We start from the raw sequence: 25,280 nt of genomic DNA, 5'->3' as shown, positions 1-25,280 counted from the left end.
TAGGAGCTCCTCAGCATTTTAGCTGCTGCACATCTCGCATTTCCCAACAACTTTACAGTAACTAGACGTTTGTTTCTATGCGAAACGGCTGCGGCGCTTTTAGGAGTAGCCTTAGTTACAGCCCTTCCCGTACCGCGACCAAAAGAAAGCTCTACACACATGCAAGAGGCATTTCTCACTCAATACCGAAAGTGGATTGAATCTTTTTCTGAATATTCTCTGTTTTTTGGAGTTCCACCTGCAACTGCACACAGGTGTTCATACGAGACATCGAATCGAGAACAAAGAAAGTATCGCCAAGGACAAGGTTAGTACAACAATATCCTGATTACGGTAAACAGCAGCCTATTCAAGATCTCAGATGAGCTTTATCTCTGCCACTGAGGTTCGTATTTACATGGCTATCTAGCAGTAATGTTAGAGGCTACTGGCTTTGATTGTTAGTCTCCTGGGAGAAGAGGCACTGTGTAGTACTGTTGGCCACTATTGCCTTTGTGTTCAATGAAATAGGCTACCAGAGAGAGAATCAGTCAGACAATGTGGCTCCCTGACTTGAGTTGTGGATATTTGAGTTAAATGATGTATACTAGGCCTAATTCCCCTCAATTTGTATTTCCCCAAGATACCCTTGCTAGTGGAGATAATGCTAGAAACGGAATGCTTTCATTTGTATTTATTTTATTTTTATTTCACCTTTATTTAACCAGGTAAGGTAGCTGAGAACAAGTTCTCATTTACAACTGCGACCTGACCAAGATAAAGCAAAGCAGTGCGACAGAAACAACAACACAGAGTTACACATGGAATAAACAAGCGTACAGTCAATAACACAATAGAAAAAAAATTAAGTCTATATACAGTGTGTGCAAATGGCATGAGGAGGTAAGGCAATAAATAGGCCATATTAGCAAAGTAATTACAATTTAGCAGATTAACACTGGAGTAATAGATGAGCAGATGATGATGAGCAGATGATGGTGTGTAAGTAGTGATACTGGTGTGCAAAAGAGCAGCAAAGTAAATAAAAACAATATGGGGATGAGGTAGGTCTATTGGGTGGGCTATTTACAGATGGACTATGTACAGCTGCAGCGATCGGTTAGCTGATAGCTGATGTTTGAAGTTAGTGAGGGAAATATAAGTCCCCAGCTTCAGCGATTTTTGCAATTCGTTCCAGTCACTGGCAGCAGAGAACTGGAAGGAAAGGCGGCCAAAGGAGGTGTTGGCTTTAGGGATGACCAGTGAGATATACCTGCTGGAGCGCGTGCTACGGGTGGGTGCTGCTGTGGTGACCAGTGAGCTGAGATAAGGCGGAGCTTTACCTAGCATAGACTTATAGATGACCTGGAGCCAGGATGAATCAGCTGTGATAGCCTATTCTTCTCATTTATTTTTATTTTATTTTTTATTTCACCTTTATTTACATTTACGTCATTTAGCAGACGCTCTTATCCAGAGCGACTTACAAATTGGTGCATTCACCTTATGATATCCAGTGGAACAATCACTTTACAATAGTACATCTATATATTTTTTTTTTGGGGGGGGGGTTAGAAGGATTACTATATCCTATCCCAGGTATTCTTTAAAGAGGTGGGGTTTCAGGTGTCTACGGAAGGTGGTGATTGACTCCGCTGTCCTGGCGTCGTGAGGGAGCTTGTTCCACCATTGGGGTGCCAGGGCAGCGAACAGTTTTGACTGGGCTGAGCGGGAACTGTGCTTCCGCAGAGGTAGGGGGGCCAGCAGGCCAGAGGTGGATGAACGCAGTGCCCTTGTTTGGGTGTAGGGCCTGATCAGAGCCTAAAGGTACGGAGGTGCCGTTCCCCTCACAGCTCCGTAGGCAAGCACCATGGTCTTGTAGCAGATGCGAGCTTCAACTGGAAGCCAGTGGAGTGTGCGGAGGAGCGGGATGACGTGAAAGAACTTGGGAAGGTTTATATTTAACCAGGATGAAGGTATGGTAGGCCTAAGTAGCCTATTGTAAACTGTACCACATCTGACAATTAGAGTAACATGCCATTTTATCATTGGGGACATCAAACTTTGTGCTATAGAGTATAGACTGTTGGGTTTAACAACATTTCCAAAACTCCATACATGATCATAGGCTTTTGTTTTGAAATGTGTATTAATTTTATCACCAGCACTTTTGGAACCATAGCACCACTGCAGCTATATTATCCAACCACCTTGATTCCCTTTGGTCAGAGGGATGACTGTCAATTCATGCTGGAAGTTTCTAACTTTCACAGACTGACCAAACTTTTTGACAAAAGTTTTTAGAGTAAGATTGTTGGTCATTAAGATGTCACTTTCCTAAAATATTGTAGCAAATAGAGGGGCGGGAAAGTAAAATCAGGTCATTGGCGTGAAAGGCAAGCACCCTACGCGTCGCGCCAACTTGGTGAGAATTGTAGTATGAGTCACTGGTTCATATTAATGAGTATCACTGCCCTGCTTCGACCAATTTGATCACCAATATGCAGCCTACAGTTTTTTAGAGAGAATATATTTGCGGGAGTCCTTCCTAATTAAAACAATAACCCTAACCAGCCGTAACATACGTATTCGATTTCTATTGTCTGCCATTTGCTGTCTTTTAGCCTCTGATTACTTTTCTCTCCTAATGAAGATTTGTGTTGGTCTACTCGTTTTCCTCAACAGCTACCCTCTTTGGATTTATTATTGTTGCCGGCTGTACAGCCATATCTTGTGTTCCCAGGGTTTCTATTTTAGGATTAGGATTATGTCATGCAACGTGGGCTGCTAGGCCTATATTATAAATATGACACAATCAGCATTTCACTTTGGATATGAATTATCCAAATTATCAATCAGTTAACCACCATGGCGGAAGTGCGAAGAGATTATGAACTTGTTCTCAACTGGCCTACCTGGTTAAATAAAGGTGAAATAAAAAATAAATACAAAAATAGATGAGAAGAGTGCGCTATCTCAGCTGATTTATGCAGGGGATTTAAAATACGATTTTTAAAATATTCTGTAGGCGGTGCTTTTTAGTAACTATTTGAATTATGTTTTAGTCCAATGCATGGTGGTTGAACGAATTGACACCTTGAACGTGAAAGTGAGAATGGCTCAGTGAGTGGGATCGGCCTAGAACATCACGGAGCTGATGAACGTTCCCTTTTTCAGAACCATGGAGAGCGCAGTGTGCATTGTGGCGCAGTCCCTTCTACTCCTACTCAGAGCCATAGATACAGTATTTTGTTCATAGTTCACATTTTTATGAACTCCCAAATCATGCTCAAAATTCAATTTAATTGATGTCACTGTTGAGTTTTGTTTTAATCAGTTTGGTTAACATGTTCATCCCATTGCTCATTGTGACATAGCCAACCATGACCCCGCTGAGATTGCTCCGCGAGAAGCCGCTTCTGTGTGCAGCTGGCCTTGTGCTTACGATCGGTTCTGCAGTCTACTTTTATAGTAAATACGGAGTCGGTGAGGATGCACCGGCCACTGTGGAGAGCGTGGACCGTATTGTCACGGTTGAGGAGGGTTAGTTTACTTAATTGACAATGTCTAAATAGGAATAGATAAATATTTAGTCCGGACTGAAACTATATTTAGGTTTCGTCGCAAATGGCACCCTATACCTTATTCCTTATTTTGACCAGGACTCACAGTTCTATGGTCAACAGGCGCTTGTTCAAAGTAGTGCACTAAATAGGGAAGAGGGTGTAATTTTGGATGCAGAATGATGACGACTAGCAAAGGCCAGAGGATATTTGATATGTTTCCATGTAGCCTTAAATGCTATGGTATTCCACTATTAACAACAACAAACAAACATGCTCCTTTGAAACCAAACCTTTGCTTTAGGTTTAATTGAACATGTTGGTATATTATGCAGACACATAAATACATTTGATGTCATACAATATAAAACACAAGTAAAATATATGATCAGCCTAACTACATGGACAAATGTCTGGTGTCTTGTAGCTGGTAGTTCTTAAACTTAGAGAAAATATCCTCTATTGTTTATTCATAAAGATAATGAGCACACCCTGGACCAGGAGGACCCAGTCCTTGTTCAGGTAAGAATGGACTTATCAATAGCCTAGGTGACAGTCTTTCTGCTCTCTTGCATCACAATCCCATAAGGAATGGGCAGAGAGCTGAAACAGACTGGCACCCAGGCTATAACAACACTGCTTCATTAGCAGGATGGGTTCAATAACAATCTGTCATTCAAACTGTCATTTTACTGACTCGTAAATTGATCCTGATTTTTTTCCCTTAGTATGTGGATGAGGAGGTTGGGCACCGGCCCTGTCTGGCTTTAATCCCTTGGTCTGGACCTCTGTGGGTTCCCAGGTCTGTAAATCCATCGATACTGATACTCTCTGGTCTTCTCTCTGGTCTTAAAACAGATATTCATATGCAGGTACCTCGGATGTTCCCTTACCCTTTGAACACAGACATGTAGTTCAACTGCCAATTGTCTTAGAATCTATCATGCAGTGGTAGATTCGTCGTGCAATCCTCCCTATACCAGTCTGTCAGTCCTATAGGCTACCTGTCTATCATTCAAACTGACTCCTAATTTAATCCTGCCTTGGCTTTAATCCCTTGGTCTGGACCTCTGTGGGTTCCCAGCTCTGTAAATCCATCCATTCTGATACTCTTTGGTCCTTAGACTGGTTTATGTAACTTAAACATAAACATGACGTTTTCTGTAGAACAATATGGAAATACATTTCTGTAAACATATTCCCTATTTTTTTAATAGTCTGTTTCACTGCAGCCAACATATTACCTGACCCATGCTGGTGAGAGAGCTGGCAGTTTTAAACACACAGGTAGACATGCAGATTATTGGACAAGGCTAATTTTATCTAATTGGCAGGATTACCTTCAGTATCCACTATGGCAGTGGGATACTTTGATGTCCTTAAAACTGTTCCCTCATTTTCTTACAGATTTGCACAATTGAGCAGCACATTTTCATCTCTCGTCCTGGCACGATGGTATGGGATGAACTGTCCTTTCAGCTTGAAGAGGTAGACATTCACCTGCAGGTACTTCAGACATGTTCTTAACATTTATAACTCAGACCTGTGTATTTCAACTAATTTCATTGCAGTGGCCTCCTCTTGCAATCTTCCCTATGCCAATATTTTACTCCTAAACAGTACCAGTCTATCATTCAAACTGACTCTTAAATTGATCCTGTCTTGTTCATTATCATGTGAATGAGGAGGTTCAGCAGCAGCCCTGTCTGGCTTTAATCTCTTGGTGTGGACCTCCGTGGGATTCAAATGCTGTAAGTCCATCCATTCTGATACTCTCTGGTCTTTAGGGGGACTTAAACATAAACATAACATTTTCTAAAATAATCGTATGGAAATGCATTTCTGTAAACATATTCACTTTTTCTTAGCCTGTCAAACTGCAGCCAATTTATAACCTTCCCATGCTGGGAGGATGCTGGTGAGAGAGCTGGCAGTGCTAAACACACAGGTAACCATTCAGATGATTAACTAATACTAATCTGATCTAATAGGGATGATTACCTTCAGTGTCCACTAGTAGAATACTTTGATGTCTTTAAAGCCATTCCCTCATTTTCTCAGATTTTCACAGTGGAGCAACCCGTTTATTATCTGTTTCACTCCTGCTAGGAGGATGGTATGGGAGGAACTGTCCGCTCAAAATGAACAGGTAGTCATTCATATGCAGGTACCTCAGATGTTTCCTTACCCTTTGAACACAGGCATGTGTAGTTCAACTGCCGATTGTCTTAGAATCTATCATGCAGTGGCGTCCTCATGCAATCCTCCCTATACCAGTCTGTCAGTCCTATACTGTAGGCTACCTGTCTATCATTCAAACTGACTCTTAATTTGATCGTGTCTTGTTCCTTAGTATGTGGATGAGGAGTTTGGACAGTGGACCTGTCTGGCTTTAATCCCTTGGTCTGGACCCTTGTGTGTTCCTATCTCCGTGAGTCTATCCATTCTGATACTCTTTAGTCTTTAGAGGATATTAAACATTAACATCAAGTCACTAGTTTTCTATACAACAACATAATGAAAATGTCTGTAAACATATTCCCTTGCCTTCATAGCCTGCCTTCTCCAAGGCCAAACCAGTCTACTACCTCACCCTTGCTGGGAGAATGCTAGTAACAGAACTTGCAGTGTTAAACACACAGGTAACCAAACACATTATTAACCAAAGCTCATCTGTTATAGGGAGAATTTACTTAGTTTTCTTTCCACAGACTTCCAAATTGGTTATGGAGGAGCCTACCCTTCACCTTACTGAAGCTGGGAGGCTAGTGCTTGACGAACTGTCAGCACCTTCAGATTGCCATTCACAGGTAGCTGTTAGCAGTTGATGTTAGTCTTCAATAACACAGACCCCAAAGCAAATAAAGGGGAGGAAAACAGGTTTATTCTTATTCAAAGAGGACGAATCATGTGGGGAGGTAGATGGTAGATGTTCATGCTCCCCTGTCCTCAGTGATTCTCCCCAGTGATTCTCTTCAGTGATTCTCTCCACAGAACAAAGAAACAGGATGTCATTTATAACCCCCCACCCTAGCCTGAGGCTGACCAATTAGAAGTCCTTGCAGTACAACTGGACCAATGGCCAAATAACAAGTATCCTGCTCCAGATTCAGACCAATGAAAACATAGCACACATAGCTATGAGTTCAGGACTGACATTCCTAACATATTCTAACATATTCTAAACAGATGTTGAACTGAAAAACAACTATTTCCATTGATCGTTAATTCTAGTCCTCTCGTCCTCTGCGTTGTGTATTTATCTTCGACATATTTTTACATAGCCAATCACATTATTAGACCGTCATAGATGATTAGTAATAGTACACATTAACATGTCCTCTATCGCCACAATTTTGTATCTTATTAATCACAGAGCAATCTCTAAAATTAGGTGATGTCTTTGTTTTGCAGCCAAATAGTGAAGACTCCTTTTCCTTACGAGAAGTTGCAGCTGGTTGAGAACTGGGGTTCGTTTAATTTTCATTACTGGAAGATCCATTATGGACGAGTGCTGGTACTTTAGACATATTCTTAACAATTCTAAACACATCTGTATTTGAACTCCCAATTGTCTCTGGGTTTTCTTTTGTATGTCTGGCCCTAATTGAAACCTAGGGGGAAACTTGTCGTACAAACACGATGTGGGCTCTATATCACTGCCAGGGATTATACTGAAATCGGCTGCCAAATGATATGAACATCTACAGCTAACATATAGAGAGAGGTCTGGAGTCTGAAGGCATTTTTTTCTTTATAGCAAAATTAAGAGGACATGCATCACCTGTGCATTGTGAGGGGAGTGGAGAAACAGCTGTGGTGGAGCAGAGTCATCCAGGAAAACGTCCTGGACCCATGGGTGAGAGATTCTCAACTGATCTTTCCTCTCAAATGCACCTGATTTGTGTCAAATGATGCACAAACTGTAGGTCTACTTATATTTCCTGCTTGAAATGTAATGTTTCCCCATGTCTCTTTTAATGGGTCTCGTCCAGGTGGTCTTCAACAACAAGGAGGTGACTGGTATTAAGGTGCAGTCAAGCACTTTCTCACTTTCATTTCACAAAAGTGGCAAATGTCCATTTACCTATTTGAATAAATACATGTTGACAGAAAATGAAATGATACATTCTAATCTCTTGCCTCATTTTTATTTCCTTGGTAGAAGGATCCATGGCCTTGTCAAGAGGAGGTCAGAGTTCACCTATTATGAGGACGCCCAGGTTTATTTCAGAGTTTGGTTGAGGGGCTCTCAATATGGTGGTTTTCAGTGTTGGGCTTGCAGTGTCACATGTTGTGTTAAACAGCACGTGGATATCTCCACCACGGTGGAGCGGTTCCAGGAGAGGGGGGATGAGATGATGGCATATCAACTCTCTACCTCTGACATCATCACCACCCCTCATGAGCCTTCCTTCCCCAATGATTCTCTGCCACCCCCTCCGCCTCCCCTTTTCCCTTGTTATTCCCCTCCCAGTCCGCCTCCACCTTACCACTCCACCCAGGACCGGGACCAGGCCCCTGACAGCACTCCTCAGGTAAAACTCTTTCTACAGTCAATAACCCTTTTTTTCATTTGTACTTGTGTGTACAGGTGTGTCTAAGTGTCATTATTTTGGTATTGACAGGTTTGTATTGTCTGTCAAGGGTCAAGTTGTTAGGTCAAGATGAAAGTATTGTCATGATGTCGCTGAATGTTTTGTCTGCTTCAGTTGATGTTGCAGGTGAAATGCCGTTTAGTAGAGTTGAAGTTAATGTGATGTCTGTTTTAGGAGTTGAGGGGGAGTTTGTGGAGGAGCAAAATAATGTTGCAGTGGCGGTGAGTTCACTTTCATGTGTTCATTTATAGTAAAAACATTTGTTTTGAAATAATCAGCCCAATATCGTAGTTATACAGATGTAGTATCTTAATTTGAGCCAGTTTGCTACAGCAGGAAAAAAATCCTGCAGCAACAGAATACATTTTTCGTTAGGGCAAATCGTGTCTGACATTTCAAAGTGGAAATTACAAACTTGAAAAGCCTTTTTAAAACTCCAATATACTACAAGTTTGCATTTCCTTCCATGCAGAACAATTCTCAGCAACAAAAGAGTGATCAAATTAGATCATACATTGGTATGGTCTTTCTGAATCCTGCAGTTATAACATAGGCTAACATCAAAGTATTTCTTAATTTCATGGCACTGATGTATGTTTTAGCTTCTTAGGTTGAACATTTCTTTTTAAACATTTCTATTTACAGGGGTTACTTTGCAAACCAAGGGAAAACCAACTTCTCTCTGAGGCTAGCCGGTATCTGACGTGGAGGTGAGAAAGTGTGAATTTAGCACCTTTTGTATTTCACTTGATGAACATTTCTGGATTATTTGTAAATGTACTGACTTGTTTTCACAGACTATGACATCCGCAGACAGTACCTCCCTCAATTACCTCACACACGCTGGGAGGATGGTGTTGAGCGGACTGTCCGAGCTCAACCAGCAGCTAACCAATTTCATAATTATAGTTCATCAGACCAGATATATAGTTCCCACTGGGCACAGGTGTCATTTCAATGTCTGGTTTTGATTTACATTTGGTTGAGTTGTCAACTAATGTGAATTCAATGTGAAATCCCACCCAAACATTTACGTAATTAGATTTAGGTTAAAAGTTGGGTGAAAATGTCACGTCCTGACCAGTATAAGGGGTTATTGGTTATTGTAGTTTGGTCAGGACGTGGCAGGGGGTATTTGTTTTATGTGGTTCAGGGTTTATTGGGATATGTATTTATGTAAGAGGGGTGTTTGTTTTATGTGTTCCGGGGTGTTTGGGTAATGTTCTTGTTTTGTATTTCTATGGTTTTCTATGTTGTGTATTTCTTTGTTGGCCTGGTATGGCTCTCAATCAGGAACAGCTGTACATCGTTGTTTCTGATTGGGAGTCATACTTAGGTAGCCCTTTTTTCACCTGTGGTTTGTGGGAAGTTGTTGTTGCATAGCTGTGTGTAGCCTGCAATACTGTTCGTTAAGTGTTCTAAATAAAGTTAAGAGGAGCACTCAACCCGCTGCGCCTTGGTCCATTACGTACGACAGCCGTTACAGAAAAGACGAAATTTCCTTACGTTGATGACTTCTTTCAAATCCAATCAGTTTTCCACATTGATTGAACATCATCACATTTACATTTTCTATTGATGTGACATGGAAACAACATTGATTCAACCTGTTTTTGCACGGTGGGTCACCTTTAGGCAGTGATTCCTAGGGTTTAGTTGAAAAGTTTCAACGTCATACAAGCCAAACAGAGGTCCTCTGAATTACAAACCTGAATCTTTGAGTTTATGATAAAATGAAGGAATTTTATGATTGTTTTGTTTTCAGGATGTGAGGCTGTTTCAGCAGGTGTACGACCTCTTGGGGAGCTTCATTAATGAGCCAGCAAACGGAGCGACCTGAGCAGGAGATGGTTCTTGTAGGAGTATGTCTAAGTGCTAGCTTGAGCGGTAGCTGCAGGCACAGTCTTCTCATCTAACATCTACTCAATGGGACTTTCTAAAATGCTTGTCAATAAAGATTATGTAATTATCCTATTTGTTTGACTTCAGATCCATCGTATCAACTTCGCAGATGTTTTTTATGAATTCGTTCTACTAATCCTTCTAGAAGGAAAAACATATCTTCCTACTTCTGTAAGTGGCCCTAAGAATGGAACATCCTGTTGTTTATCTATGCTATACACACTGTTGTCATATCAGATCTGTAGACACTCACTCATGTCCTCTGTTCATTCTCCAGAGGCCTGGTAGCTTCCTTTTATCTGCTCCCCGAAGTCACAATGAGGATTCGCCCTCCTGTAGCAGCCTGGAACTTCTACCTCCTCGTTAAGGTACATTTCTGTGTCGCTCTGTGTCTCTCTGTGTGTGTACCTAACAAACAATTTGTACTTTTTAAAAGCACTTTTAACATAGGCCAGGCCCTGTTGATACCTCATATCCCAGCAATAATGCCTTACATTTTTCAACACAACATTGGCACAACTTACCCCAAGGCAAATATTTTTATTTTATTAGCCCAAACAGCTACTTTCAAGCCAGATTTAGGACCTCATATTGAAGCTTATAGAGACCCCAACTGATGTATAAAACAATCTTAAATGATTTACTTCGGTTTAGATACAAGCATCATAAAACCTCTAACACGATAGCTCAATTTACCCTTTTGGCTCAAATTGTCCCACTCTCCTCTATGTACATTTTGGATACATATGGAGTTCATTGGTCATCTGTGTTTTGATACAAGCCTCTGATCTGACTCAAACAACAGGGATGAAATGATGATCATGTCTAATGGATGTTGGACAGAATTATTCTTCCAATCTGGTACAAGATGAGTTAGATTCCCACCTCACAAGAAGCAGATTCTTTTAAGGCTTTTATTGTAGCTTTCAATAATATTAATACAGTTGCCTATGTGATAGTACAGATTGTATATTCATCAGATTTGAAAGAAGCAACTTGAATTATGGTAAATTACAAGTGCCAGTAAGTAATCCAACTCCAGGTGCAATATTCACTATAGCCCACTAGAGGACAGCATGGCTTCATAAACCTGTCATTTTTCACAGTTTTGTCTAAGAATAGGATAACCTGTTGCATTAATGGCATGTACTGAAACTGGAATGACACGTTAATCAATGTTTGCATATCTAGTCTCTCAATGCAGGCAGGTGATGCATGCTTACCTCATTTCCTGAGGCCATTTTCCGGGGAAAGCCTGAGGGTGCTGTCTTTCTGACGGTTCCTGTTTCCTTCTTTGTCAAACATTTTGTAGTCTGAAGTTTAACAAAACAGATAACTCACAATAAGCCTTAAAGCCTGATAGATACACACTATATTTTGGCCCGTAAGTCCTTTAATTGCAGATATTCCCTTTCGAATTGTGTACATCTAAGACAGTTATAGAAAACAGCTTGCAAAGGGGTAGGGAACATCGTTAGGGTTCACTTGCTGTGTGTGCAGTTCTGTTTCTCCTGTGGAAAGTGTTATGGTTCATGGTTAAATATTGCCTCATTCTTCTCCCATTGCACAACATCCACTAAGTGCTACTGCTGAAATTCTACAAACTTGTGTACGCAACATGTTATAAACAAACGTTTGCACTGCTAGCCCCCCAACCCCATCGTGTAATCTTAACACACTCGTAAAATAGCTAATAAAAGAGCAAATATCTTAAAACAGGAGGACTAATCAATTGAAATTAGACCACAGATGCATTCTTACCGTGCTGGAAGCAGGGAGTCCTAACAAAGAAGTCGTAAAAAGAAATAAAAAACTATTTGGAGGATTTCACAGGTGATTTTAGCAAAAATGTTGGCTTTGTTTCTTGTCTCATATTTGAATGAACTTTACTTCGCTCCAACAGCATTCGACTGAAATGCATTGAGGCAGAGGTAGAGGTAATTTCCTGAGATGGTGAAATGTGACTACGCATATCAATCACATTCATATTGTGATAATGATGAATACACAATATATCGCCCAGCCCTAATGCAGATGGCTTATGTTGTAAAGCAAGGGTGATGATTCCATGTCCTCATAAAGATCCCAACATAAATCAATATCCACATCATCAACTCACACTGAGTCAATGTCCCCATTAAGCTTCCAAAATGATATTTTCACGGGCAAACTGAATTCAGAATTCTTTAATAGGCTTGCCACAGTTTCTCATTTTCCCAGCGTTGTTCGTAATTCCCACTCAAAGCTTGCCTTCCTCAACCAGTTTGTTCAGGCCATTGCAGATCTTGGTGAGATTAGGCCAGAGAGGGCCACCGGGGGTGTAGAGGTTGGTCAGTAGGTCTGGGTCAGAGTAGTGGTTGAAGACATGCCGAATGCGTCCAAAGGATTTGAGTGTCAGGTGTTTCTCCACGAGCTTCAGCAAGATGTCCCTACAATCTGTCAAAAGCTCCGTCATGACAGCCTTATCAAATGTGAACTCCACCTGGACCAAAGGGATGGCAAATAAAATATTAGTGACAGCACAGTAGTAATTACAACACAGTTCTTAGAACAGCTGTAATCACCATTTAAGGTGCTAGTTTATGGTATTGGCTATAGGATAGAGACTATTGTAAGTGGGGCATTGTTTCCTATTAAAGTCCCCTTGGGATTTTGTCCAGATAGTTTGACATTTTAGTAGGTATAATCAATGACTGTAGGGAGATGTCAGTTCTATCACGCATGCTTTAGGTTGGGCCTTCATGCAGAGTTCAACTAAGGCTTTGAAGAGTTCTGATGTAAAGTTACCTCCTGGAAGCTGATTGCCGTCATGACCCCCTGGTGCAGCTTCTTCTTGAAGTCCTGAGCCAGGCTGAGCTCCTCTTTACTGAAGCGGTTGTGCCGAAAAAGAACCCCCACCTTTACCACCACCTTTACCAGGTCCTTGACCACCTTCTGGGCCTCTGTGCGGTTTCCAGAGTGTTCCTTGGAGATGCGGTAGAGCTCGTCCAGGATTTCGCTGCTGGTGTCGTCAATTAACATCTGCACCATGGATTTGCTGGCCATGTGGCTGAGGATTTTCTTCTGGGCCTTCATGGCCATGTCCTTAGAGCTGAAGGACTCCATTTTGACTCTGGGAAGGAATTAGAGAGTTGATGAGACAGAATAAATGGGTTAAGTGAAATATCTGATTGTCTGGTCCCAGCCATGTTAGTTCACTGATGTACGCTGGTTTTCTCTGTCAAATTACCGTTATACTTTTACTGCGGTGGGCTAAATCAGGGTCACACAGAGTGATTCTTGGTAGTCTTAAACAAATCTACTTTAAAACAAAAGTATACACTTCACACTCATGGTTATGGTCTTAAAAAAAGACAGCTGTACCATGTCAGATATACAGTTGAAATGTATTACATTTTGAGTTAATGGCCCAATATTACACCCTATATATACTGAACAAAAATATAAACTCAACATGTAAAGGCACAAAAAGCATATTTCACTCAAAAATGTGTTTACATCCCTGCTAGTGAGCATTTCTCCTTTGCCAAGATAGTCCATCCACCTGACAGGTATGGCATAGCAAGAAGCTGATTAAACAGCATGATCATTACACAGGTGCACTTTGTGCTGGGGACAATAAATGCCACTCTAAAATGTGCAGTTTTGTCACACAACACAATGCCACAGATGTCTCAAGTTTTGAGGGACTGTGCAATTGGCATGCTGACTGCAGGAATGTCCACCAGAGCTGTAGCCAGAGAATTGAATGTTCATTTCTCTTCCTTAAGCTGCCTCCAATGTCATTTTAGAGAATTTGGCAGTACATCCAACCGGCCTCACAACCGCAAACCACATGTAACCACACCAGCCCAGGACCCCCACATCCGGCTACTTCACCTGCGGGACCAGCCACTAGGACATCTGAGGAAACTGTGGAGCATTTCTGTCTGTAATAAAGATTTTGTGGGGAAATTGGCTGGCCCTGGCTCCTCAGTGGGTGGGTCTGGCTCCCAAGTGGCTGCGCCCCTGCCCAGTCATGTGAAATACATAGATTAGGGCCTAATGAATTTATTTCAAGTGACTGATTTCCTTATGAACTGTAACTCAGCAAAACCTTTGAAATTGTTGCATGTTGAGTTTTATTATTTTGTTCAGTATAGTATTATGTCGACTTAAACAAAGGAGCAGTTCCAGGATAAAATAAACTAAGCGCAAATGTCCATAATTTGGGCATATGACCTTGTTCCTGATGACATATTCTCTCTATGATCTTCTGAATAGCTCATCATGTAGCATTTCACAGTACATAAAGTACTGTAATTGTAGGACTGTGTATGACCTGTTATTGCAGGGGATAACATCGCTTCACTCAAGGTCCAGTGGCACAAATGGATAAAAGTGCAAACAATGATCTAATTGTTCCTGGAAACGGGTGTCTCCTCAATAAGTAAATGTGATGTAATCTGTTTGATCTTCTATTCCTCAGGGGATGTTTTCAATGGAACACTTCATGACTCTGCATGGTTGCTCGGATACCAACAGGAAGTATGGTAAGCATGTCACATCACCCAGCCTTTGGAGCTAAATGGTTCTGATACCCTGAAGGGTAAAAACTTTTGTACAGTAGAGGAAGTCTAAGATAGTTTACCAGTTTACCTAAAATGCACTGACTCTGTCATAGGTGTGTTTGACATAGTCGATGGTGAAAGGGTAATTAACCAATTGCATGGATTATGAAGACCCACTTTGCAACCAGTCAGCTCCATGTTACTTCAATAATCTGTGTGAGAATGAGAGGGAATTCAGACTGTGTATTATCACCAAATCATACGTGGGTTATATAAACCATAGCTAGGACTTTCATGTTGACCACATACGTTACAAACCTTGAACAAAGATAAAACCAGACACTTGAGTTAATGAAGTATGTCAGATAGGTGGGGATATCACACTGTAAACTCACGTGCATATCCCTTCAAGTTTGCATAGCTAATGGTTACGCTTCTGGGTTTGCACATAGTGTACATTTTCCACACCCATCAGCATCTGCCTGTTTTGCCTGGTAAAGGTTACAGATACTGTATCAACTTATTTCTGCCCTCTTCTGATTTGAATAGACCCTGATAAAATAAGCAATGTGGACCTCAGGTGTGACTCTATCATTAACATGTTGATCACTTACAGTGCCCTCTGTAATTGGGACAGTGACCCATTTTGTTGTCGTTTTGGCTCTCTACTCCAGCAGTTTGGATTTGAAATGATACAATGCCTATGAGGCTATTTTCATCTTTATCGGGTGAACCGTTTAGAAATTACTGCACTTTCTTTACATACTGCCCCCATTTTAGGCAACGAAAAGTATTGGGACAAATTCAGTTATATGTGTATTAAAGTAGTCAAAAGTTTAGTATTTGGTCCCATATTCCTAGCACGCAATGACTACATCAAGTTTATGAATCTACAAACTTGTTGGATTTATTTGCAGTTTGTTTTGGTTGTGTTTCAGATTATTTTGTACCCAATAGAAATGAATGGTAAATAATGTATTGTGTCATTTTGGAGTCACTTATATAATATGTTTTTTAAACACTTCTACATTAATGTGTATGCTACCATGATCACGGATAATCCTGAATGAATCGTGAATAATGATGGAGAAAGTTACTGAAGAACAAATGTCATACCTCCCCAAAAATGCTATCCTCCCATTATTGTAATAGGGAGAGGTTAGCATGTCTTGGGGGTATGATACAGTATTTGCTCATCTGTAACTTTCTCACTCATCATTATTCACGATTCATTCAGGATCATGGGAGCATCCATATTAATGTAGAAGTGTTAAAAAACATATTATATTCATAAAAAAATGTCACAATACAATATTTACCATTACTTTTTCTATTGGGCACAAAATAATCTGAAACACAACCAAAACAAACAGCAAAAGTTTGATTTAATCATTGCATGCTAGAAATATGGGACCAAATACTAAATTTCTGACTACTTTAATACACATATAAGTAAATTTGTCCCAATTCTTTTGGTCACTTAAAATGGGGGGGGACTATTGACAGAAAGCGCTGTAATTTCTAAACGGTTCACTCGATATGGATGAAAATACCCTCAAATAATAAAGCTGACAGTCTGCACTTTAACATCATAGTCATTGTATCATTTCAAATCCAAAGTGCTGGAGTACAGCATCAAAACAACAAAAAATGTGTCACTGTCCCAATAATTACAGAGGGTTCAAACTTGGAACAGTTAAAATGTTGAACTGCATTTGCACACCTTTCTCATGTGTGATTCCTTGAAACAGCCTACATGAAAGCTAACTTACATCACAAGTCTGGCTGTTTTGTTTCAAAATGTGATACACCTTTTTACGGAAGTGTCTGACTTCCTGTGTGAAACAGTCATAAGACGGAGACATTGAAATGAAATAGAAGAAGTTGGCTACCAGTGCCCTGTATGCTGTAACTGTCTTTCCCAAGCCTCAAAATGGCTTTGCCTCAAACACATTCAGATGGCACACTCCTTCAAACAGTGAAGGTCAAATTTCCTGGTGGGTCAATGTAAGCTAAAGCTAACAGAGCTAATAGTTAGCTGTCTGAGAAACTAACATGTAGGCTGCCAATTTCAATTTGCAACATGTGTTGGTGTCCTCCTGGAGAAACTTGTTTCCAAGTGTTTCAAGTAGAAATCAAATCTTACACAAAATATATTGGGCAATCAAATGTGAAGTAATGCCAAAAACAACAACCAGTTAATTATTCATGAGGTGTGCTCAACTTGGACATGGGAGATATTTGGTTGCCTTGATTGGCTGATGCCTAATGATTTTCAACAACAAGTGATTGGTTTAGGCATAGGGTTAGCCAGAAGCACATGGGTAGACCATACTTCAGGTCTCAAGAAGGCAGTAGCATGCTAACTTGGTCATTCGCTACACATACTGTATCTATTGCCTTGAATGGTATCATAGCTGAGATCATGCCTATGGACACCCAGTTACATTGTCAATGTTTGGATAACCTCAAATTGAATGTGTTTAACTCAGCTTTTACACAATGACTCAGCCCCTAAGTTTAGTTGTAGGTCACAGCTGAACAAACTGACTATCTTTTTCTTTTTTTCTTCTTCATCCTTTTGCACCAAATTTATTCACGGACAGTTCCACAAAGTTCATATTTTCAACTCATCCCCTTGAACTTTTATCTCTTGTTCATATTCAGACCTACAAAGGCTGATTAACTCTATCTGCCACAATCCCCCACCCCTTTACACAGGATGTTTTGATACAGATGTATGATCTTAATTTGATCACCCTGTTGCATAACTTCCCTGCAATTCAGGATATTTCAAACGTGTAGTGTATTTGAGGTTTGAAATTCCACTTTGAAATTTCAGACTTGATTTCCCCCGTACAAGTATCAACCCCTACAAAAATGTCCATTAATTACAATCCACATAATAATTCACATTTCCTGTTGCTGCAAGATTTTCCTGCTCTAGCAAACTGGCACAAATGAAGATCCGACATCTGTAAGAGACCCAAGGAGCTTGAGGAGATTGATGCATACTATAATGATCTGTTTCCTTTCAAGATATTGGGTAACTTTAAAGTGGAGCAATCAAATGTAATATACTAGAATAAGCATAACAAACCCATGAACGAGTGCACACGTACAAACTCACAAACGTATATACACACGCACACAACACACACACACACACACAGTTGCCCACAGAGTTCTTTTAAAGCTACTAGAAAGCTATTATCACTCTTTTTCCTACAAGGTTTTGTCTTTGTCTTGATTTTAAGTGGCTCTGATAATCACAGATGTGGTCATTGTCGCTAATCCGATGGGTCTAAAAATATGACCTTCTCATATTTTCCATGCATTCTCCACTTCTAGCAATGTAGCCAAGCACCCACTCTTTAAAAAAGGTTTGACATTATGGTTAATGTCTTACATAAAACTGAGGCTATGGAGTTTAAATAATGCTGTTTTGGGGCATAAATGTCTGAGCTCATTTGAAGGCACACGGCTGCACTGTACACCGACTCACAGACAAACATATACTTATACACAAACACACGAGTATGCACAACAACACATACACTCAATACGTGCTAGCAGATACCCGTAGACTTCCAGTGATTGCGCTAACCCTAGTTAGCATTGGCTCACAAAACTGCCTCTAACTTCACTAACCGCACATCATCTTCCACTGAAATTATAGTGCTATGAAATGCTTACCTGAGTGCCTATGGACACTTGGCTCCAGATAGACTCAGTGCTCCTGAGTCAGATGATAAGTCTCCTAGAGGAGGATTCACATAAAGGGGTTGGATGATCACAGTGCCCTCTCGCTGTACCGACCACCCTGTCTCTGCCTACCTCAGATGCATTTCCTGAAATAACACATTTTTATTGTCACGCCCCAGAGTGGTGTGGTGTTCTCTCTCTCTCTCTGTGTGTGTGTGTGTGTGTGTGTGTGTGTGTGTGTGTTGTGCGCTCACCAGAACACACAATTTAAGACAATTTGCATTGTAAAACTATTCAGTAACCATCTCATTGTTAAAGGGAGCGGTATTTCACTAGACATAGCTATTATTTGGCTAAATGAACAGGTTATAATTAAGCTACAGTATCTCCACACATTGAAGCAGATCATGATGAGGTAACATCATTATGTTGTGTCAGTTAACCCTTGGAGTCAAGCAGCTCTAGTTGGTCTAGTTCTATCTCTGTTATTTGCTTTCACTTCTACAACACTCATATCAGTGCGGATGAATGAAGAGAGGTGAGGAGAGGAAGCAATGTAACACTATTCAGACACACCCCTACAGCACATTAGGCCAGTTTTTTTCCTTTTTTCTGAGCTGATGCCTTTTTCACAGGGGGGGGGGGCAAAACCCTGAGCTAGAGTATCAGCATGCTATTACTTCAACAAAGGCCCTAAACCACTAGATTCAATTGAACATAAACAGTAATCCTCCAAGATCAAGTATTTTTGTTGGCAAGCAAAAGGTTGGAAAACATTCAGAATACTCCCTAAAAAAAAGTTAACCTTTTGTCAAAAGTTGGTACATTTGCAGAAAGGTTGATTATATATGCATAAAGTATGCTCCATATGCATGCAATGACACCGTGTGCCTTGACAACAGACAGGAAGTGCAATGCAAGCATTTTCCATCTTCATTCGCTATATTTATTTTATTTAACCAGGTAAGTCAGTTAAGAACAAATTCTTATTTACAATGACAGCCTACCCCAGCCAAACCTTAATCCAGACCACACTGGGCCAATTGTGCTCTACCCTATGGGAGTCCCAATCATGGCCGGTAGTGAAACAGCCAGGAATCGAACCAGGATCTGTAGTAACACCTCTAGCACTTAGACTGCTGCACCACTTGGGAGACCTATCTACTAATTAGATCAAACTGAAGTAGAAATACTGTTTTGGTGACTCCTGGGGCTTTTCTCAGGCTTTTTCCCAAACATTGTGTGATTGCTCAGCTCATTGGTGCATTACTTTGATGTTGTATTGAGTTAACGTTTGTCACATTTGTCACGGTCCCGTGTGGCTCAGTTGGTAGAGCATGGTGTTTGCAATGCCAGGGTTGTGGGTTTGATTCCCATGGGGGACCAGTATGGGAATAAAAATGTATGAAATGTGTGCATTCACTACTGTAAGTTGCTCTGGATAAGAGTGTCTGCAAAAGAACTAAAATGTAATGTAAATGTACATCATTAAATGACTACATCATACAAAGTGGGATGACTTCCTGCTTTCAGCCATCAACAACAACAGAATTCTACAGAATTCAAAATCTTCCAAGACTTCTGCTATTGTCCCTTCCAAATCTGTGCCTTCTCTTGAGGCATGCCCATATTGGGGAGTAGTAACAGTGGCAGTGATGGCAGATTTGAATTGTGTTGTTAATTTCTGTAAGCAGGAAGTCTCCCCACCATGTATGAAGATGTCCTATTGTTGAGTCTACATTTAATTTCACTCTCCCTTGTGCAGTTACACGTCATTATTATAGTATGCGTCTACCAGTAGATGGCAGTGACCTTCTTGGTCTGAGCACTGACATTCACTTCTCCCTGTAATTTCCCTCCGGTATTCAGGATGATTGAATTGAGCCTACCCAATAAGCTGTGTCATCAGAAAACAACCAGCTGTTTCAAAATGTGTTAGGTATTGATTGACATATTTTGCTTACCTCAGATTCAAGTATTAAGTTGATTTGACTTTAGAGCACTGTGGTCCCAACAGTATGTGCTTCAGTGTCTATACTGTCTATACAAAGTCCACTAGGGGCCACTGTTGCTCTTTAGAATCCCCCACTGACTTTTATGAAACTGAAAGCAGGGGTGTAGTGTACCTCTACTGCTGATGCTAGATCTGTTTGTTCCACCAATACTGTAACATTTGGCAAAGAGTTCAAAGTCTCAAAAACTGACCCCAAACCAGAGTTCTGGGCACTTGCTCATCTGCAAGAATACTCAGGTTGGTCATTTTTGGTGAATAACTGTTCAATGAGATTCTATCACAGTGTGGTACAGGCATTGGTAAAGGTGTAGAGCAGAGGTTACAGAACAGGACTTGAGCCAACCTGTCCTGAGGGGGTAGCTGGCGCCAAGAGAGAGAACTATTAGGCTGCACATCTTGAGCCTCCATAGTCTTGTAGTCATTCCACCCCAGTCCATGCTACAGTATAAATAAAGGCATCCCATGAATATGCGGGTGTCTGCTAAGCACCAATGTAACCAAGGCGAAGAGGGGATTAAACAACGCTCAATTCACAGAAACTTCATGGCTCCGTTTTGCACTTCTCCATTGTTTGAACTCCCCCATACTCACAGGAGGATTGACATCACACATCTTTGTAGCTTCAAATTCATACACTGTTTTCATGTTGGATTTGCCTTTTTCTTTGCCAGCAAATCTGTTTGAAGTGACTATGAAATTAAGTGACTCAAATATTACTTGGGCAACATTGTTGGACATGGTTTGATGAGAATAAAACAATTATGCTATACATTTTTGAATCACACATACGCTAAATGACCAAAACTATGTGGACACCTACTTGTTGAACATCTCATTCCAAAATCACGGGGCATTAATATGGAGTTGGTTCCCCCTTTGCTACTATAACAGTGTCCACTCTTCTGGGAAGGCTTTCCACTATATGTTGGAATATCGCTGCGGGGACTTGCTTCCATTCAGCCACAAGAGCATTAGTGGGGTCGGGCACTGATGTTGATGATTAGGCCTGGCTCGCAGTTGGTGTTCCAATTCATCCCAAAGGTGTTCGATGGGGTTGAGGTCAGGGCTCTGTGCAGGCCTGTCAAGTTCTTTCACACTGATCTCGACAAACCATTTCTGTATGGATCTCACTTTGTGCTGAAAAAGGAAAGGGCCTTCCCCAAACTGATGCCACAAAGTTGGAAGCACAGAATTGTCTAGAATGTCATTGTATGCTGTCGAGTTAAGATTTCCCTTTACTGGAACTAAGGGGCCTATCCCACACCATGAAAAACAGCCCCAGACCATTATTCCTCCTCCGCCAAATCCAGATTCGTCTGTCAGAGTGTCAGATGGTGAAACGTGATTCATCACTCCAGAGAACGCATTTCTACTGCTCTAGAGTCCAATGGCGGCGAGCTTTACACCACTCCAGCCGACCCATTGCGCGTGGTGATCCTAGGCTTCTGTGCAGCTGCTCGGCCATGGAAACCCATTTCATTAAGCTCACAACGAACAGTTCTTGTGCTGACGTTGCTTCTATAGGCAGTTTGGAAATCGGTAGTGAGTATTGCAACCGAGGACAGATGATTTTTGCCCGCTACACGCTTCAGCACTCGGTGGTCCTGTTCTGTGAGCTTATGTGGCCTACCACTTCGCGGCTGAGCCGTTGTTGCTCCTAGATGTTTCTACTTCACAATAACATCACTTACAGTTGACCAGGGAAGCTCTAGCAGGGGAGAAATTTGATGAACTGACTTGCTGTAAAGGTGACGGTGCCACGTTGAAAGTCCGATGCCAATGTTTGTCTATTGAGATTGCATGGCTGTGTACTCGATTTTATATACCTGTCATCAACGGGTGTGGCTGAAATAGCGAAATCCAACAATTTGAAGGGGTGTCCACATACTGTATGTATATTGTATGATTCCCAGTTTTCAAGAGTTACCAACGTCCTTCATGTCTTTGTATGCATTTTTTCATGTTCTGCACTTGAACCAGTTGGATGTGGGTACAGTATATTTCCTTGTTCCCAGGTCTATGTGATGACAGATCTCAGATTGACAGATGATCTGGAGTGGATCCTCTATCAGGGTGGTGTAGTGTCCTCTTAGCAGCCCTGTCTCTTTGGCCAGCTGTGCCAAGCAAGCCACAGAGGAGGGCATGTGAGCTAATCTGTTAGCTTTGGGCAGGTTACTTTTTTAGCCCCTTTGCACTGTCAGCTGCCTGTGTTCATCCTCTGTGTTAGAATGTACTGTAGTGTCTGTCACCACCCTCACTCTCTAGCTCGACTGCCAGGGAATCTGATAGAGGATGGAGAGTCAAGATAATGGTCAAGGTGGATTATAGAGCTTGATACAGAGACACAGAAACCCTAACACCTGGAATCCCCCCCCCTCTCTCTTCCTCTAACTCTCTCTTTCTTCACACTCACCAATAATTTCTCTCCCAGACACATTTCTCTCCCAGAGTGAGTGACAGCTGGTCTATGTGTGTGTGGGCGAGTAGATGTGGTCACAGCAGACATTCCACATGCAGCACTTCTGTTTCAGGAATCAGGACCAGCAGCTAACCTGAGAGGCTGCCAGGGCAGAGGGGAAAAGGGGAAACGGGGAGATGGAGGACAGTTTTTTTGCAGGGGGAACTACAGCTGATACCTTGGCATAAGGGCACAGTACTGAACCCAGCCAACAACGGGGGTTGTTGAGGATTGTGTGTATAAGAGGAGCAGTGGGAATAGAGGCCAAATGATGGAGAAGATGTGATTGTCTGTGTGCGTGGATGCGTGCGTGCAAGTTTGTGTGTGTGTTTGTGTGCACACAGATGTTTTAGAGAGGGCATATTTGTGTGCATGTGCGTTAATCTCTGTATGGTAGATGAATCCCCCTATGATCAGTAATGTATGTACTTTATGCTCCCCAAAGAATCTCAGTTATACTGACACTCCTCTCAGCATCCCCTTCTTTATGGAAACTCTGAACAACACTTCCTGCCAGCCCCAACAGTCCTGAGTGACTGGAGGAACACTGGCGATGCAGTGTTTCTATTTTAATTAGGTCTGCTCTGTCAAACTACTGCTGTTGGCCTGAGTAAATAAACACGGTATCTGAAACAGTCTAGCCCCACTGGGCACAGACATCAATTCAATGTCTATTCCACAGTGGTTCAATTTAATTTCATTGAAATGACCTGGAAACAACGTTGATTCAACCATTGTGGGTCCCACATTACTGAATGTTTCCTTAACATTCTCAAATTGTTTTTGGCCTAACACATTTTTCAGCAACACATTAAAAACAACATATTAAAAAGTAACACATGAAAAACAGCTAACACTTTGGTAATGATTAATTTAGGACACATAAGAGGAAACATTCCTTTTTAAATTCCCATTCGATGTGACGTACTATCCTATACACTTGTCAGTTTGGTTCAAAATATGTTTGTAAATGTTGCAGCAATGTTCTCTAAAAGACTGATCAAAGTGGCAAGAAAGCTACAGTATTCACAACCATGTCCAGACATCATTTCGCAACCCTTTGCAAACATTCTGCTAACGTTCAAAGACCTACATCTTCATCACCCTGGAGGAATATGGAGCAAATAAAATACCCATTCATCCTAGACTTGACAGGTTCTCCATGAGGTAGCTCTGACAAGCAAGGCGTTGCTGACATGCTCCTCTGCCTGCCTTGCCTACACACACAGAAAGAGATTTTCTATAAAGTGTAGAGAAGCTCACTAGCCTGTGTGTAAATGCCATCCCCATCCTGGTGAATGCCATTTCACACCACAAAGGCTACAGCCTGAGCTTGAGGGAAAGGGGGAGACAGATGAGGTGTGTGTGCCTGTGTCCCTGTGTGTGTGTGTGTGTGTGTGTGTGTGTGTGTGTGTGTGTGTGTGTGTGTGTGTGTGTGTGTGTGTGTGTGTGTGTGTTGGTAACTCTTCGCTTAAAACAGCTGTTCAGGCTAACTGGTCTATTTCCCACTCCTCCTTCCCAATTCGATATGGCTTGCCAATCCATCCAGGCCCACAGATAGCAAAGTCCTTTTCATTTTAGAAAGACTGCCGGCAAGACTACTTTAACTTCAGCAACCAGTGCTGCACTCAATATAAAATAACACTTACCCTGACTCTCCTATGCTGCCTCTCATGCAAACACACCTGCAGGTGACTGGAAAGAGGCCAGCACTCCTCCTGTGAGCGTAGAGAATACGATTTAACTAAACAAACAATGCCAGAATACAACAGCCTTTATGGAAGAGCTTAAACGCTAAGTCTGTGGGGGATGAGAGCGACATATGAAGACTCGAGTACTACTGTATCTCTGAGCTCTTTAGCCCAACATTTTTCCTAATTACCATATCTTTATCTAAAAAACAACAATAAAGGAATTATTAATGATCTTAATTAATTGGAAATAAGATGGAGGGGTGGGGTGGAATGCTGTAATGCAGCATTCACAAGGAGAGAGCCAACTGTCCTTCCCACAAGCGAGCCCATTATTTTAGGAAAGAACATGACATTCAACATATTAACCCTCATGGACTTATGGTTTAAGACTGAGTCATACTGAAGCAGACTCATTCGTAAGGCCTGAAGGCTACGACTCATTCATGCAATGAATCGATTGAGTAAGTTCTTTCCAAAATAATGTCAACAAATAGCCAAGACAAGCGATAGCATTCTGCATTGTCTATGAACTGTTTGAACAAGCTGATCAGTCAGAATGAATCCGATATTAAATGTGTGAGTTGAAACAGATGACACCATTTAAAGCTTGCAGTTTGTTTGTCGTAGCTGGGCAGCATACTGAAAAAGGGTATGGAGCAGATTGACACAACTGAACATTGACGGTTCCAGCTCCACATAACCGGTGTGACTGCAGTGAGGCTCTGACAGTTTCAGGTGTTTGGCTTCACATCTCCACGTGTCCTTTCTTTTCTCCCTCACACTTCCTCTCTTTGTGAAACAGATTAGGTTTTTCAGG

The 25,280-nt window shown here is 41.4% G+C and overlaps 1 protein-coding gene and 1 long non-coding RNA gene across 10 annotated transcripts; one reads left to right on the top strand and one right to left on the bottom strand.

The window, feature by feature from the left end:
- The first annotated feature begins 3,071 nt into the window (after positions 1-3,071).
- LOC106569914 (uncharacterized) lies at positions 3,072-14,649 on the top strand. Of its 7 annotated transcripts, none has more exons than XR_006758893.1 (21): positions 3,072-3,522; positions 4,021-4,064; positions 4,271-4,344; positions 4,760-4,829; positions 4,950-5,048; positions 5,228-5,293; positions 5,411-5,490; positions 5,604-5,691; positions 5,896-5,973; positions 6,098-6,184; positions 6,254-6,352; positions 6,957-7,012; positions 7,303-7,401; positions 7,538-7,573; positions 7,708-8,080; positions 8,315-8,361; positions 8,786-8,850; positions 9,906-10,002; positions 10,130-10,213; positions 10,320-10,410; positions 13,834-13,872. It is a non-coding gene; the product is annotated as an uncharacterized lncRNA (long non-coding RNA). The 7 variants fall into 7 exon arrangements; XR_006758890.1 differs by lacking the exon at positions 13,834-13,872 and adding an exon at positions 14,511-14,649 and having other exon boundaries at positions 3,073-3,522; positions 5,231-5,293; XR_006758891.1 differs by having other exon boundaries at positions 3,073-3,522; positions 4,775-4,829; positions 5,231-5,293.
- On the bottom strand, positions 10,943-18,437 carry tp8l2 (Tumor necrosis factor, alpha-induced protein 8-like protein 2). 3 transcript variants are annotated; one of them, XR_006758666.1, is made up of 5 exons: positions 18,289-18,437; positions 14,681-14,804; positions 12,830-13,154; positions 11,804-12,524; positions 10,943-11,553 (listed from the first exon to the last, which is right to left on the bottom strand). XR_006758666.1 is itself a non-coding variant. In XM_045693617.1 (4 exons), the coding sequence occupies exons 2-4, from the start codon at positions 14,788-14,790 to the stop codon at positions 12,282-12,284; spliced, it is 678 nt and encodes a 225-aa protein (XP_045549573.1). In that variant the 5' UTR covers positions 14,791-14,804; positions 18,289-18,437; the 3' UTR covers positions 10,943-12,281.
- Between the last annotated feature and the right edge of the window lie 6,843 nt (positions 18,438-25,280).

Source organism: Salmo salar, chromosome ssa14 (assembly GCF_905237065.1).
Source record: "Salmo salar chromosome ssa14, Ssal_v3.1, whole genome shotgun sequence".
Classification (NCBI taxonomy): domain Eukaryota; kingdom Metazoa; phylum Chordata; class Actinopteri; order Salmoniformes; family Salmonidae; genus Salmo; species Salmo salar.
This window is presented reverse-complemented; position numbering and strand designations above follow the sequence as displayed.

Excerpts from the sequence above, each read along its gene's own strand:
- tp8l2 (XM_045693617.1), bottom strand. The coding sequence starts at position 14,790 with ATGGAGCTGACTGGTTGCAAAGTGGGTCTTCATAATCCATGCAATTGG. Across the intron at positions 13,155-14,680 it reads ACAGAGTCAGTGCATTTTAG|AGTCAAAATGGAGTCCTTCA; the intron begins GTAAACTGGTAA and ends ATTCCTTCCCAG. Across the intron at positions 12,525-12,829 it reads CGGCAATCAGCTTCCAGGAG|GTGGAGTTCACATTTGATAA; the intron begins GTAACTTTACAT and ends CCTTTGGTCCAG.